At 56.0% G+C, this 13,970-nt stretch overlaps 1 protein-coding gene across 4 annotated transcripts in view; it reads left to right on the top strand.

The window, feature by feature from the left end:
- LOC139250552 (choline transporter-like protein 2) overlaps positions 1-13,970 on the top strand; it is a 120,132-nt gene that overhangs the window by 100,223 nt on the left and 5,939 nt on the right. For all 4 annotated transcript variants that reach the window (XM_070872937.1, XM_070872940.1, XM_070872938.1 and 1 more), the window contains exons 18-19: positions 8,365-8,438; positions 9,833-9,903. In XM_070872937.1, the coding sequence (XP_070729038.1) occupies positions 8,365-8,438; positions 9,833-9,903 (145 nt within the window). The remainder of the gene's footprint in view (positions 1-8,364; positions 8,439-9,832; positions 9,904-13,970) is intronic.

The raw sequence follows: 13,970 nt of genomic DNA, 5'->3' as shown, positions 1-13,970 counted from the left end.
CGTCTCTCTGTCTCGCTCTCTCTGCGTCTCTCTTTCTCTCTGCGTCTCTCTCTCTCTCTGCGTCTCTCTCTCTCTGCGTCTCTCTCTCTCTGCATCTCTCTCTGCGTCTCTCTCTGCGTCTCTCTCTCTCTCTCTGCGTCTCTCTCTCTCTCTCTGCGTCTCTCTCTCTCTCTCTGCGTCTCTCTCTCTCTCTGCGTCTCTCTCTCTGCGTCTCTCTCTCTCTGCGTCTCTCTCTCTCTGCGTCTCTCTCTCTCTCTCTCTGCGTCTCTCTCTCTCTGCGTCTCTCTCTGCGTCTCTCCCTCTGCGTCTCTCTCTCTGCGTCTCTCTCTCTCTGCGTCTCTCTCTCTCTCTCTCTCGGCGTCTCTCTCTCTCGGCGTCTCTCTCTCTCTGCGTCTCTCTCTCTCTGCGTCTCTCTCTCTCTCTGCGTCTCTCTCTCTCTGCGTCTCTCTCTCTCTGCGTCTCTCTCTATCTTTGCGTCTCTCTCTATCTTTGCGTCTCTCTCTCTCTTTGCGTCTCTCTCTCTCGGCGTCTCTCTCTCTCGGCGTCTCTCTCTCTCGGCGTCTCTCTCTCTCTGCGTCTATCTCTCTCTCTGCGTCTCTCTCTCTCTCTGCGTCTCTCTCTCTCTGCGTCTCTCTCTCTCTGCGTCTCTCTCTCCCTGCGTCTCTCCCTCTCTCTCTCTCTCTCTCTCTGCGTCTCTCTCTCCATCTCTCTCTGCGTTTCTCTCTCTCTCTCTGCGTCTCTCGCTCTCTCTGCGTCTCTCTCAGTGTCTCTGCGTCTCTCTCTCTCTCTCTCTCTATCTCTCTGCGTCTCTCTCTCTCTCTGCTTCTCTCTATCTCTCTCTCTGCGTCTCTCCCTCTCTCTCTTTCTCTCTCTCTCTGCGTCTCTCTCTCTGCGTCTCTCTCTCTCTCTGCGTCTCTCTCTCTCTCTGCGTCTCTCTCTCTCTGCTTCTCTCCCCCTCTGCGTCTCTCTCTCTGCGTCTCTCTTTCTCTCTGTCTCTCCCTCTCTGCGTCTCGCTCTGCGTCTCTCTCTCTGCGTCTCTCTCTCTCTGCGTCTCTCTCTCTGCGTCTCTCTCTCTGCGTCTCTCTCTCTGCGTCTCTCTCTCTGCGTCTCTCTCTCTGCGTCTCTCTCTCTGCGTCTCTCTCTCTGCGTCTCTCTCTCTGCGTCTCTCTCTCTGCGTCTCTCTCTCTCTGCGTCTCTCTCTCTGCGTCTCTCTCTCTGCGTCTCTCTCTCTGCGTCTCTCTCTCTGCGTCTCTCTCTCTCTCTGCGTCTCTCTCTCTCTCTGCGTCTCTCTCTCTCTGCGTCTCTCTCTCTCTGCGTCTCTCTCTCTCTGCGTCTCTCTCTCTCTGCGTCTCTCTCTCTCTGCGACTCTCTCTCTCTGCGTCTCTCTCTCTCTGCGTCTCTCTCTCTCTTTGCGTCTCTATCTCTCTCTGCGTCTCTCTCTCTCTCTCTGCGTCTCTCTCTTTCTGCGTCTCTCTCTCTCTGCGTCTCTCTCTCTGCGTCTCTCTCTCTCGCTCTCTGCGTCATTCTCTCTCTCTCTGCGTCTCTCTCTCTGCTCTGCGTCTCTCTCTCTCTCTCTACGTCTCTCTCTCTCTGCGTCTCTCTCTCTGCGTCTCTCTCTCTCTCTCTCTCTGCGTCTCTATCTCTCTGCGTCTCTCCCTCTCTGCGTCTCTCTCCCTCTCTGCGTCTCTCTCTCTCTGCGTCTCTCTCTCTCTGCGTCTCTCTCTCTCTGCGTCTCTCTCTCTCTGCGTCTCTCTCTCTCTGCGTCTCTCTCTCTCTGCGTCTCTCTCTCTCTGCGTCTCTCTCTCTCTGCGTCTCTCTCTCTCTGCGTCTCTCTCTCTCTGCGTCTCTCTCTCTCTGCGTCTCTCTCTCTCTGCGTCTCTCTCTCTCTGCGTCTCTCTCTCTCTGCGTCTCTCTCTCTCTGCGCCTCTCTCTCTCTCTGCGCCTCTCTCTCTCTCTGCGCCTCTCTCTCTCTCTGCGCATCTCTCTCTCTCTGCGTCTCTCTCTCTCTGCGTCTCTCTCTCTGCTCTGCGTCTCTCTCTCTCTCTCTACGTCTCTCTCTCTCTACGTCTCTCTCTCTCTGCGTCTCTCTCTCTGCGTCTCTCTCTCTCTCTCTCTCTCTCTCTCTGCGTCTCTATCTCTCTGCGTCTCTCCCTCTCTGCGTCTCTCTCCCTCTCTGCGTCTCTCTCTCTCTCTGCGTCTCTCTCTCTGCGTCTCTCTCTCTGCGTCTCTCTCTCTCTGCGTCTCTCTCTCTCTGCGTCTCTCTCTCTCTGCGTCTCTCTCTCTCTGCGTCTCTCTCTCTCTGCGTCTCTCTCTCTCTGCGTCTCTCTCTCTCTGCGTCTCTCTCTCTCTGCGTCTCTCTCTCTCTGCGCCTCTCTCTCTCTCTGCGTCTCTCTCTCTCTCTGCGTCTCTCTCTCTCTCTCTGCGTCTCTCTCTCTCTCTCTGCGTCTCTCTCTCTCTCTGCGTCTCTCTGTCTCTCTCTCTCTGCGTCTCTCTTTCTCTCTGCGTCTCTCTTTCTCTCTGCGTCTCTCTCTCTCTTTCTGCGTCTCTCTCTCTCTGCGTCTCTCTCTCTCTCTGCATCTCTCTCTGCGTCTCTCTCTGCGTCTCTCTCTCTCTCTCTGCGTCTCTCTCTCTGCGTCTCTCTCTCTCTCTCTCTGCGTCTCTCTCTCTCTCTGCGTCTCTCTCTCTCTCTGCGTCTCTCTCTCTGCGTCTCTCTCTCTCTGCGTCTCTCTCTCTCTGCGTCTCTCTCTCTCTCTCTGCGTCTCTCTCTCTCTGCGTCTCTCTCTGCGTCTCTCTCCCTCTGCGTCTCTCTCTCTGCGTCTCTCTCTCTGCGTCTCTCTCTCTCTGCGTCTCTCTCTCTCTCTCTCTCGGCGTCTCTCTCTGCGTCTCAATCTCTCTGCGTCTCTCTCTCTCTCTCTCTCTCTGCGTCTCTCTCTCTCTCTGCGTCTCTCTCTCTCTACGTCTCTCTCTCTCTGCGTCTCTCTCGCTCTCTCTCTCTGCGTCTCTCTCGCTCTCTCTCTCTGCATCTCTCTCTCTCTCTCTCTGCGTCTCTCTCTCTCTCTCTCTCTCTCTGCGTCTCTCTCTCTCTCTCTCTCTCTTCGTCTCTCTCTCTGCGTCTCTCTCTCTCTCTCTGCGTCTCTCTCTCTCTCTGCGTCACTCTCTCTCTGTGTCTCTCTCTCTCTCTGCGTCACTCTCTCTGCGTCTCTCTCTCTCTCTCTCTGCGTCTCTCTCTCTCTCTGCGTCTCTCTCTCCCTCTGCGACTCTCTCCCTCTGCGTCTCTCTCCCTCTGCGTCTCTCTCTCTCTCTCTCTCTGCGTCTCTCTCTCTCTCTCTCTCTGCGTCTCTCTCTCTCTCTCTCTGCGTCTCTCTCTCTCTGCGTCTCTCTCCCTCTGCGTCTCTCTCCCTCTGCGTCTCTCTCTCCCTCTCTCTCTCTGCGTCTCTCTCTCTCTGCGTCTCTCTCTCTCTGCGTCTCTCTCTCTCTGCGTCTCTCTCTCTCTCTGCCTCTCTCTCTCTCTGCGTCTCTCTCTCTCTGCGTCTCTCTCTCTCTGCGTCTCTCTCTCTCTGCCTCTCTCTCTGCCTCTCTCTCTCTCTGCCTCTCTCTCTCTCTGCCTCTCTCTCTCTCTGCCTCTCTCTCTCTCTGCCTCTCTCTCTCTCTGCCTCTCTCTCTCTCTGCCTCTCTCTCTCTCTGCCTCTCTCTCTCTGCCTCTCTCTCTCTCTGCCTCTCTCTCTCTCTGCCTCTCCCTCTCTCTGCCTCTCTCTCTCTGCCTCTCTCTCTCTGCCTCTCTCTCTCTCTGCCTCTCTCTCTCTCTCTCTCTCTCTCTCTGCCTCTCTCTCTCCCTCTCTCTCTCGCTCTCTGTCTGCGTCTCTCTCTGTCTGCGTCTCTCTCTGTCTGCGTCTCTCTCTGTCTGCGTCTCTCTCTGTCTGCGTCTCTCTCTGCTCTGCGTCTCTCTCGCTCTGCGTCTCTCTCGCTCTGCGTCTCTCTCTGTGTCTCTCTCTCTCTGCGTCTCTCTCTCTGTGTCTCTCTCTCTCTTCGTCTCTCTCTGCGTCTCTCTCTCGCTCTCTCTCTCGCTCTCTCTCTGCGTCTCTCTCTCTCTGCGTCTCTCTCTCTCTCTCTCTCTCTCTCTGCGTCTCTCTCTCTCTCTCTGCGTCTCTCTCTCTCTCTCTCCGCGTCTCTCTCTCTCTCCGCATCTCTCTCTCTCTCCGCGTCTCTCTCTCTCTCCGCGTCTCTCTCTCTCTCCGCGTCTCTCTCTCTCTCCGCGTCTCTCTCTCTCTCCGCGTCTCTCTCTCTCTCCGCGTCTCTCTCTCTCTCCGCGTCTCTCTCTCTCTCCGCGTCTCTCTCTCTCTCCGCGTCTCTCTCTCTCTCCGCGTCTCTCTCTCTCTCCGCGTCTCTCTCTCTCTCCGCGTCTCTCTCTCTCTCCGCGTCTCTCTCTCTCTCTCTGCGTCTCTCTCTCTCTCTCTCTGCGTCTCTCTGTCTGCGTCTCTCTCTCTCTCTGCGTCTCTCTCTCTCGCTCTCTGTCTGCGTCTCGCTCTCTGTCTGCGTCTCTCTCTCTCTGCGTCTCTCTCTCTCTGCGTCTCTCTCTCTCTGCGTCTCTCTCTATCTGCGTCTCTCTCTCTCTGCGTCTCTCTCTCTCTCTGCGTCTCTCTCTCTCTCTGCGTCTCTCTCTCTCTCTACGTCTCTCTCTGCGTCTCTCTCTCTCTGCGTCTCTCTCTCTCTGCGTCTCTCTCTCTCTGCGTCTCTCTCTCTCTGCGTCTCTCTCTCTCTGCGTCTCTCTCTCTCTGCGTCTCTCTCTCTCTCTGCGTCTCTCTCTCTCTCTGCGTCTCTCTGTCTCCGCGTCTCTCTCTCTCTGCGTCTCTCTCTCTCTGCGTCTCTCTCTCTCTGCGTCTCTCTCTCTCTGCGTCTCTCTCTCTCTGCGTCTCTCTCTCTCTGCGTCTCTCTCTCTCTGCGTCTCTCTCTCTCTGCGTCTCTCTCTCTCTGCGTCTCTCTCTCTCTGCGTCTCTCTCTCTCTGCGTCTCTCTCTCTCTGCGTCTCTCTCTGCGTCTCTCTCTCTCTGCGTCTCTCTCTCTCTGCGTCCCTCTCTGCGTCTCTCTCTCTCTGCGTCTCTCTCTCTCTCTGCGTCTCTCTCTCTCTGCGTCTCTCTCTCTCTGCGTCTCTCTCTCTCTGCGTCTCTCTCTCTCTCTGCGTCTCTCTCTCTCTCCCTCTCTCTGCGTGTCTCTCTCTCTCTCTGCGTCTCTCTCTCTCTCTGCGTCTCTCTCTCTCTCTGCGTCTCTCTCTCTCTGCGTCTCTCTCTCTCTGCGTCTCTCTCTCTCTGCGTCTCTCTCTGTTTCTCTCTCTCTCTGTTTCTCTCTGTCTCTGCGTCTCTCTCTCTCTCTGCGTCTCTCTCTGCGTCTCTCTCTCTGCGTCTCTCTCTCGCTCTCTGCGTCTCTCTCTCTCTCTCTCTCTGCGTCTCTCTCTCTCGCTCTGCGTCTCTCTCTTTCTCTGCGTCTCTCTCTCTCTCTCTCTGCGTCTCTCTCTCTGTCTCTGCGTCTCTCTCAATCTCTCTCTGCGTCTCTCTCTCTCTCTCTCTGCGTCTCTCTCTCTCTGCGTGTCTCTCTCTCTCTGCGTCTCCCTCTCTCTCTCTCTGCGTCTCCCTTTCTCTCTCTCTTCGGCTCTCTCTCTCTCTCTCTCTCTGCGTCTCTCTCTCTGCGTCTCTCTCTCTCTGCATCTCTCTCTCTCTGCGTCTCTCTCTCTTTCTCTCCGCGTCTCCCTCTCTCTCTCTCTGCGTCTCTCTTTCTCTGCGTCTCTCTTTCTCTGCGTCTCTCTCTTTTCGGCTCTCTCTCTCTCTCTGCGTCTCTCTCTCTGCGTCTCTCTCTCGCTCTCTACGTCTCTCTATCTCTCTGTGTCTCTCTATCTCTCTGTGTCTCTCTCTCTCTCTGTGTGTCTCTCTCTCTCTCTGTGTCTCTCTCTCTCTTCGTCTCTCTCTCTGCGTCTCTCTCTCTCTCTCTCTCTCTCTCTGCGTCTCTCTCTCTCTCTCTCTCTCTGCGTCTCTCTCTCTCTCTGCGTCTCTCTCTCTCTGCGTCTCTCTCTCTCTCTCTGCGTCTCTCTCTGTGTCTCCCTTTCTCTGCGTCTCTCTCTCTCTCTCTCTCTGCGTCTCTCTCTCTCTCTCTGCGCCTCTCTCTCTCTGCGTCTCTCTCTCTCTCTCTGCGTCTCTCTCTCTCTGCGTCTCTCTCTCTCTCTCTCTCTCTCTCTCTCTCTCTGCGCCTCTCTCTCTCTGTGTCTCTCTCTCTCTTCGTCTCTCTCTCTCTGCGTCTCTCTCTCTCTCTCTGCGTCACTCTCTCTCTGCGTCTCTCTCTCTCTGCGTCTCTCTCTCTCTCTCTTCGTCTCTCTCTCTCTCTCTTCGTCTCTCTCTCTGTCTCTCTCCGTCTCTCTCTCTCTCCGCATCTCTCTCTCTCTCTGCGTCTCTCTCTCTCTGCGTCTCTCTCTCTCTGCGTCTCTCTCTCTGCGTCTCTCTCTCTCTGCGTCTCTCTCTCTCAGCGTCTCTCTCTCTCTGCGTCTTCTCTCTCTCTCTGCGTCTTCTCTCTCTCTCTGCGTCTCTCTCTCTCTGCGTCTCTCTCGCTCTCTCTCTGCGTCTCTCTCTCTGCGTCTCTCTCTCTCTCTCTGCGTCACTCTCTCTCTGCGTCTCTCTCTCTCTCTCTTCGTCTCTCTCTCTGTCTCTCTCCGTCTCTCTCTCTCTCCGCATCTCTCTCTCTCTCTCCCTCTCCGTGTCTCTCTCTCTCTCTGCGTCTCTCTCTCGCTCTCTCTCTGCGTCTCTCTCTCTCTCTCTGCGTCTCTCTCTCTCTCTCTCTCTCTCTCTCTCTTTCCGCGTCTCTCTCTCTCTTTCCGCGTCTCTCTCTCTCTCTGCGTCTCTCACTCTCTCTGCGTCTCTCACTCTCTCTGCGTCTCTCTCTCGCTCTCTGTCTGCGTCTCTCTCTCTCTGCGTCTCGCTCTATCTGCGTCTCTGTCTCTCTGCGTCTCTCTCTATCTGCGTCTCTCTCTATCTGCGTCTCTCTCTCTCTGCGTCTCTTTCTCTCTCTCTCTATGTGCCTCTCTCTCTCTCCGTCTCTCTCTCTCTGCGTCTCTCTCTCTCTCTCTGCATCTCTCCCTCTCTCTCTGCGTCTCTCTCTCTCCATCTGCGTCTCTCTCTCTCTCTGCGTCTCTCTCTCTCTCTGCTTCTCTCTCTCTCTCTGCGCCTCTCTCTCTCTCTGCGTGTCTCTCTCTCTCTCTCTCTGCGTGTCTCTCTCTCTCTCTGCGTCTCTCTCTCTCTCTGCATCTCTCCCTCTCTCTCTGCGTCTCTCTCTCTCTCTCTGCGTCTCTCTCTCTCTCTCTCTGCGTCTCTCTCTCTCTGCTTCTCTCTCTCTGCGCCTCTCTCTCTCTCTCTCTCTCTCTCTGCGTGTCTCTCTCTCTCTCTGCGTGTCTCTCTCTTTCTCTCTGCTTGTCTCTCTCTCTGCGTGTCTCTCTCTCTCTGCGTGTGTCTCTCTCTCTGCGTGTCTCTTGGTCTCTCTCTCTCTCTGTGTCTCTCTCTCTGCGTGTCTCTTGGTCTCTCTCTCTCTCTCTCTCGCGTTCTCTCTCTCTCTCTCTCGGTCTCGGTCTCTCTCTCTCTCTCTCTCGATCTCTCTCTCTGTTGGTCACCCTTTGTGTCTCTCTCGGTCTCTCTCTCTCTCGCTCTCTGTCGGTCTTTCTCGCTCTCTCTCTCTCTTTCGGTCCCTCTCTCGGTCTCTTAATCTCTCTCTTTCTCTCTCTCTCTCTCTCTCTGTCGGTCGGACTATCTCTCTTTCGGTCTCTCGGTCTCTCTCTCTGTCTGCCCCCCACTCTCTCGCGCCTGCGCGCGCTCTGCCCCTCGCGCCTGCGCGCGCTCTGCCCCCCGCGCTCTCGCGCTCTGCCCCCCCGCGCTCTGCCCGCCCGCGCGCTCTGCCGTCCGCGCTCTCGCGCCTACGCGCGCTCTGCCCCCCGCTGTCGCTCTCTCAATGTGTCATACAGACTGGGAAGGCCTCAGCTTGAGTATCTGGTCTGTGCTGGGCTGGCTGCTCTCAGTCCGGGTGCTACTATTAGACTCGAGGTCTCTGGGCTCGGGAGAGGAGCATTGGCTAGTCTTGCTGCTCCTGCTTTCATGGTCTTCCATGACCCCTGCAGGAAAGGTCATGTGCATGAATGCTGGGTGAGGACAGAACTGCGCTCTCCTGTAATCACCTCCACAGTCGAGTAGCTGACAACACTTGCTGTCTGTGCTCAGAATGGCCACTTGTGTCCGATAACGTAGGCCACGAGAGTCGGCAAGGAGGAGAGAGAGGCTTAAGGTCAAAATAAATGAGGGAAGATTTGCCAACATTGTTCTTGCTGTTTCTCTTCCTCCAGATTGCAATTTATGGGAACAACTTCTGCACCTCAGCAAGGAATGCGTTCTTCCTTCTCATGAGAAATATCATCCGGTGAGTGTGAGAGAGCGCGGGAGAGAGAGAGAGGGAGCGAGAGAGCGCGGGAGAGAGAGCGAGAGAGTGCGGGAGAGAGAGAGCGCGAGAGAGCAGGAGAGAGAGAGCGAGAGAGCGCGGGCGAGAGAGCAAGGGAGAGGGAGATGGAGAGAGCGCGGGAGAGAGCGAGCGAGAGAGCGCGGGAGAGAGAGCGGGAGAGCGCGGGAGAGAGAGTGAGAGAGCGCGGGAGAGAGAGTGAGAGAGCGCGGGAGAGAGAGAGTGAGAGAGCGCGGGAGAGAGAGAGTGAGAGCGCGGGAGAGAGAGAGAGAGAGCGCGGGAGAGAGAGAGGGAGAGGGAGAGAGCGGGAGAGAGAGAGAGAGCGCGGGAGAGAGCGGGAGAGAGAGAGAGAGAGAGCGGGAGAGAGAGAGAGAGAGAGCGGGAGAGAGCGCGGGAGAGAGAGCGCGGGAGAGAGCGCGGGAGAGAGAGCGCGGGAGAGAGCACGGGAGAGAGAGAGAGAGTGAGAGAGCGCGGAGAGAACACGGGAGAGAGAGCGCGGAGAGAGTGAGGGAGAGAGAGCGCGGAGAGAGAGCGAGGGAGAGAGCGCGGGAGAGAGAGAGAGAGTGAGAGAGCGCGGAGAGAACACGGGAGAGAGAGCGCGGAGAGAGTGAGGGAGAGAGAGCGCGGAGAGAGAGCGAGGGAGAGAGCGAGGGAGAGAGCGCGGGAGAGAGACAGCGCGGGAGAGAGAGAGCGAGAGAGCGCGGGAGAGAGAGAGCGAGAGAGCGCGGGAGAGAGAGAGCGAGAGACCGCGGGAGAGAGAGAGCGAGAGAGCGCGGGAGAGAGCGAGCGAGAGAGCGCGGGAGAGAGCGAGAGCGAGAGAGCGCGGGAGAGAGAGAGCGAGAGAGCGTGGGAGAGAGAGAGCGAGAGAGCGCGGGAGAGAGGGAGAGAGAGCGCGGGAGAGAGAGAGAGGGAGAGAGTGAGAGAACACGGGAGAGAGAGGGAGAGAGAGAGCGCGGAGAGAACACGGGAGAGAGAGCGCGGAGAGAGAGCGAGGGAGAGAGCGCGGGAGAGAGAGAGCGAGAGAGCGCGGGAGAGAGAGAGCGAGAGAGCGCGGGAGATAGGGAGAGAGAGCGCGGGAGAGAGAGAGAGGGAGAGAGTGAGAGAACACGGGAGAGAGAGGGAGAGAGCGAGGGAGAGAGCACGGGAGAGAGCGAGGGAGAGAACACTGGAGAGAGAGCACGGGAGAGAGCGCGGAGAAATCGAGGGAGAGAACACGGGAGAGAGAGCGAGGGAGAGAGCGCGGAGAGATCGAGGGAGAGAACACGCGCGCACGAGTGAGGGAGAGTGTGTGTGTGTGTGAGAGAGCGCGCGCGCGAGTGAGGCTCCGATTAGTTATCGATGTTGATCTTTTCTCACAGGGTGGTCGTTCTGGACAAAGTCACGGACTTCCTGCTGTTTCTGTGCAAGCTGCTCATTGTTATAGCAGTGGGTCAGTAAACCGTTCATTCTGCGCCTTCATTCGGTGTTTCACCCCGCGACTGCTCTCTGTATATCGGTGTTTCACCCCGCGACTGCTCTCTGTATATCGGTGTTTCACCCCACGCCCTGCTCTCTGTATATCGGTGTTTCACCCCGCGACTGCTCTCTGTATATCGGTGTTTCACCCCACGCCCTGCTCTCTGTATATCGGTGTTTCACCCCGCGACTGCTCTCTGTATATCGGTGTTTCACCCCGCGACTGCTCTCTGTATATCGGTGTTTCACCCCGTGCCCTGCTCTCTGTATATCGGTGTTTCACCCTGCTCGCTGTATATCGGTGTTTCACCCCGCGACTGCTCTCTGTATATCGGTGTTTCACCCTGCGACTGCTCTCTGTATATCGATGTTTCACCCCGCGACTGCTCTCTGTATATCGGTGTTTCACCCCGCGCCCTGCTCTCTGTATATCGGTGTTTCACCCCGCGACTGCTCTCTGTATATCGGTGTTTCACCCTGCGCCCTGCTCTCTGTATATCGGTGTTTCACCCCGCGACTGCTCTCTGTATATCGGTGTTTCACCCTGCTCTCTGTATATCGGTGTTTCACCCTGCTCTCTGTATATCGGTGTTACACCCCGCGACTGCTCTCTGTATATCGGTGTTTCACCCCGCGCCCTGCTCTCTGTATATCGGTGTTACACCCCGCGACTGCTCTCTGTATATCGGTGTTTCACCCCGCGCCCTGCTCTCTGTATATCGGTGTTTCACCCTGCTCTCTGTATATCGATGTTTCACCCCGCTCTCTGTATATCGGTGTTACACCCCGCGACTGCTCTCTGTATATCGGTGTTTCACCCTGCGACTGCTCTCTGTATATCGGTGTTACACCCCGCGACTGCTCTCTGTATATCGGTGTTTCACCCTGCGACTGCTCTCTGTATATCGGTGTTTCACCCCGCGACTGCTCTCTGTATATCGGTGTTTCACCCCGCTCTCTGTATATCGGTGTTACACCCCGCGACTGCTCTCTGTATATCGGTGTTTCACCCCGCGCCCTGCTCTCTGTATATCGGTGTTTCACCCCGCGACTGCTCTCTGTATATCGGTGTTTCACCCCGCGCCCTGCTCTCTGTATATCCGTGTTTCACCCTGCTCTCTGTATATCGATGTTTCACCCCGCGCCCTGCTCTCTGTATATCGATGTTTCACCCCGCGCCCTGCTCTCTGTATATCGGTGTTTCACCCTGCTCTCTGTATATCGGTGTTTCACCCTGCTCTCTGTATATCGGTGTTTCACCCCGCGACTGCTCTCTGTATATCGGTGTTTCACCCCGCGCCCTGCTCTCTGTATATCGGTGTTTCACCCTGCTCTCTGTATATCGGTGTTTCACCCCGCGACTGCTCTCTGTATATCGGTGTTTCACCCCGCGACTGCTCTCTGTATATCGGTGTTTCACCCTGCTCTCTGTATATCGGTGTTTCACCCCGCGACTGCTCTCTGTATATCGGTGTTTCACCCCGCGCCCTGCTCTCTGTATATCGGTGTTTCACCCCGCGACTGCTCTCTGTATATCGGTGTTTCACTCTGCGACTGCTCTCTGTATATCGGTGTTTCACCCCGCGACTGCTCTCTGTATATCGGTGTTTCACTCTGCGACTGCTCTCTGTATATCGGTGTTTCACCCCGCGACTGCTCTCTGTATATCGGTGTTTCACCCCGCGACTGCTCTCTGTATATCGGTGTTTCACCCCGCGCCCTGCTCTCTGTATATCGGTGTTTCACCCCGCTCTCTGTATATCGGTGTTTCACCCCGCTCTCTGTATATCGGTGTTTCACCCCACGACTGCTCTCTGTATATCGGTGTTTCACCCCGCTCTCTGTATATCGGTGTTTCACCCCGCTCTCTGTATATCGGTGTTTCACCCCGCTCTCTGTATATCGGTGTTTCACCCCACGCCCTGCTCTCTGTATATCGGTGTTTCACCCCGCGCCCTGCTCTCTGTATATCGGTGTTTCACCCCGCGACTGCTCTCTGTATATCGGTGTTTCACCCCGCGACTGCTCTCTGTATATCGGTGTTTCACCCTGCTCTCTGTATATCGGTGTTTCACCCCGCGCCCTGCTCTCTGTATATCGGTGTTTCACCCCGCGACTGCTCTCTGTATATCGGTGTTTCACCCCGCGCCCTGCTCTCTGTATATCGGTGTTTCACCCCGCGCCCTGCTCTCTGTATATCGGTGTTTCACCCCGCGACTGCTCTCTGTATATCGGTGTTTCACCCCGCGCCCTGCTCTCTGTATATCGGTGTTTCACCCCGTGACTGCTCTCTGTATATCGGTGTTTCACCCCGCGACTGCTCTCTGTATATCGGTGTTTCACCCCACGACTGGTCTCTGTATATCGGTGTTTCACCCCACGCCCTGCTCTCTGTATATCGGTGTTTCACCCTGCTCTCTGTATATCGGTGTTTCACCCCGCGCCCTGCTCTCTGTATATCGGTGTTTCACCCTGCTCTCTGTATATCGGTGTTTCACCCCGCGACTGCTCTCTGTATATCGGTGTTTCACCCCGCGCCCTGCTCTCTGTATATCGGTGTTTCACCCTGCTCTCTGTACAGCCTTGAACCGCCTGTAATGCTGCTTTGCTACTCCCAAGTTGGGTTGTTGCTTATGGCACAGAAATGTTCTGCCTTTGCGATCTATTAGCTCTTGGATCTCTTGATCATTCTCATCAAACTAGTCCTGGTGTTTCCTGGTTGAGTGACCAAGCGTCTCTTCGCAGGCACTGGTTGTGGAGGGCAGACCAAGCGCTGTGGGCGTCTCGGGGTCATCAAGGCAAGCAAGGTTAGCTGTGAGGTGCTGGCTGTATAGGGCTCTCTTCGTCGGGTCTTTGAGTGCCCCGGCATTGACTTTTTTGCGGCACTGCTTCTACTGCCCCCTCCACTTTGGGACTATGTTACTGTTGATGATGGATCGGATTAGGTGGTGGTCCGTCCAGCAGTCATCAGCTCCTGTCATGGCGCAAGTGATGCGCACATCCTTGCGATCCCTGGCTCGGACGATGACATAGTCAAGTACGTGCCAGTGTTTGGAGCGAGGGTGTTGCCACGATGCCTTGTATTTGTCCCTCTGGCAGAACAAGGTGTTGGTGATGACAAGTTCATGTTCTAGACATTTTGTCAGGAGTAGGGTACCGCTGGAGTTGGCTTTCCCTACCCCCTCTCTGCCGATCACGCCTCCCCAGAGGGCTGTGTCTTTGCTGACCCTGGTGTTGAAGTCACTTAGGAGGATCATTTTGTTGTCCGCGGGACAGGGATTTTTCGAGGTTGGAGTAAAAACCCTCTTTGGTCTCATCTGTTGCATCGGGTGTTGGGGCGTACGTACTGATGACTGGCGCATTGGTTCCGATCGGGTGAGTCGAAGATTCTTGAGTTCGTTAACCCCGCAGGGGGAGTCTTTGAGGCGGTCGACCAGCTCGTTTTTGATGGCGAAGCCGACTCCGTGAAGGCGGCGTTCTTCCTCTGGTTTCCCTTTCCAGAAGAAGGTGTAACCTCCACCTTGTTCCTTGAGTTGGCCTTTCCCTGCCCGCCGGGTCTCGCTTAGGGCGGCGATGTCGATATCAAAGCGTCTAAGTTTCTGGAAAACTATGGCGTTCCGTCGCTGTTGGAGTTGATCATGAGGGTCCTGACGCTCCAGGTCCCGAACTTCATGTTAACGGAGTGAAAGATACCTGTGCATGAGTTCTTTTAACGTGAACTGGCCGTTGCACACCGACCACTACACAGCTTAGCTGAGCAAGGTCCTCGACCAGGCCAACATCCCCAGTATTGAAGCACTGACCACACTTGATCAGCTCCGCTGGGCAGGCCACATTATCCGCATGCCAGACATGAGACTCCCAATGCAAGCGCTCTACTCGGAACTCCTTCACGGCAAACGAGCCAAAGGTGGCCAGAGGATATGTTACAAGGACACCCTCAAAGCCTCCCTGATTAAGTGTGACATCCCCACCGACACCTGGGAGTCCCTGGCCAAAGACTGCCCTAAGTGGAGGAAGTGCATCCAGGAGGGCGCTGAG

The sequence above is a fragment of the Pristiophorus japonicus genome, unplaced genomic scaffold (assembly GCF_044704955.1).
Source record: "Pristiophorus japonicus isolate sPriJap1 unplaced genomic scaffold, sPriJap1.hap1 HAP1_SCAFFOLD_389, whole genome shotgun sequence".
NCBI classification, from domain to species: Eukaryota; Metazoa; Chordata; class Chondrichthyes; family Pristiophoridae; genus Pristiophorus; species Pristiophorus japonicus.
The sequence above is the reverse complement of the archived record's forward strand: the minus strand, read 5'-3'. Positions and strand labels throughout refer to the sequence as shown.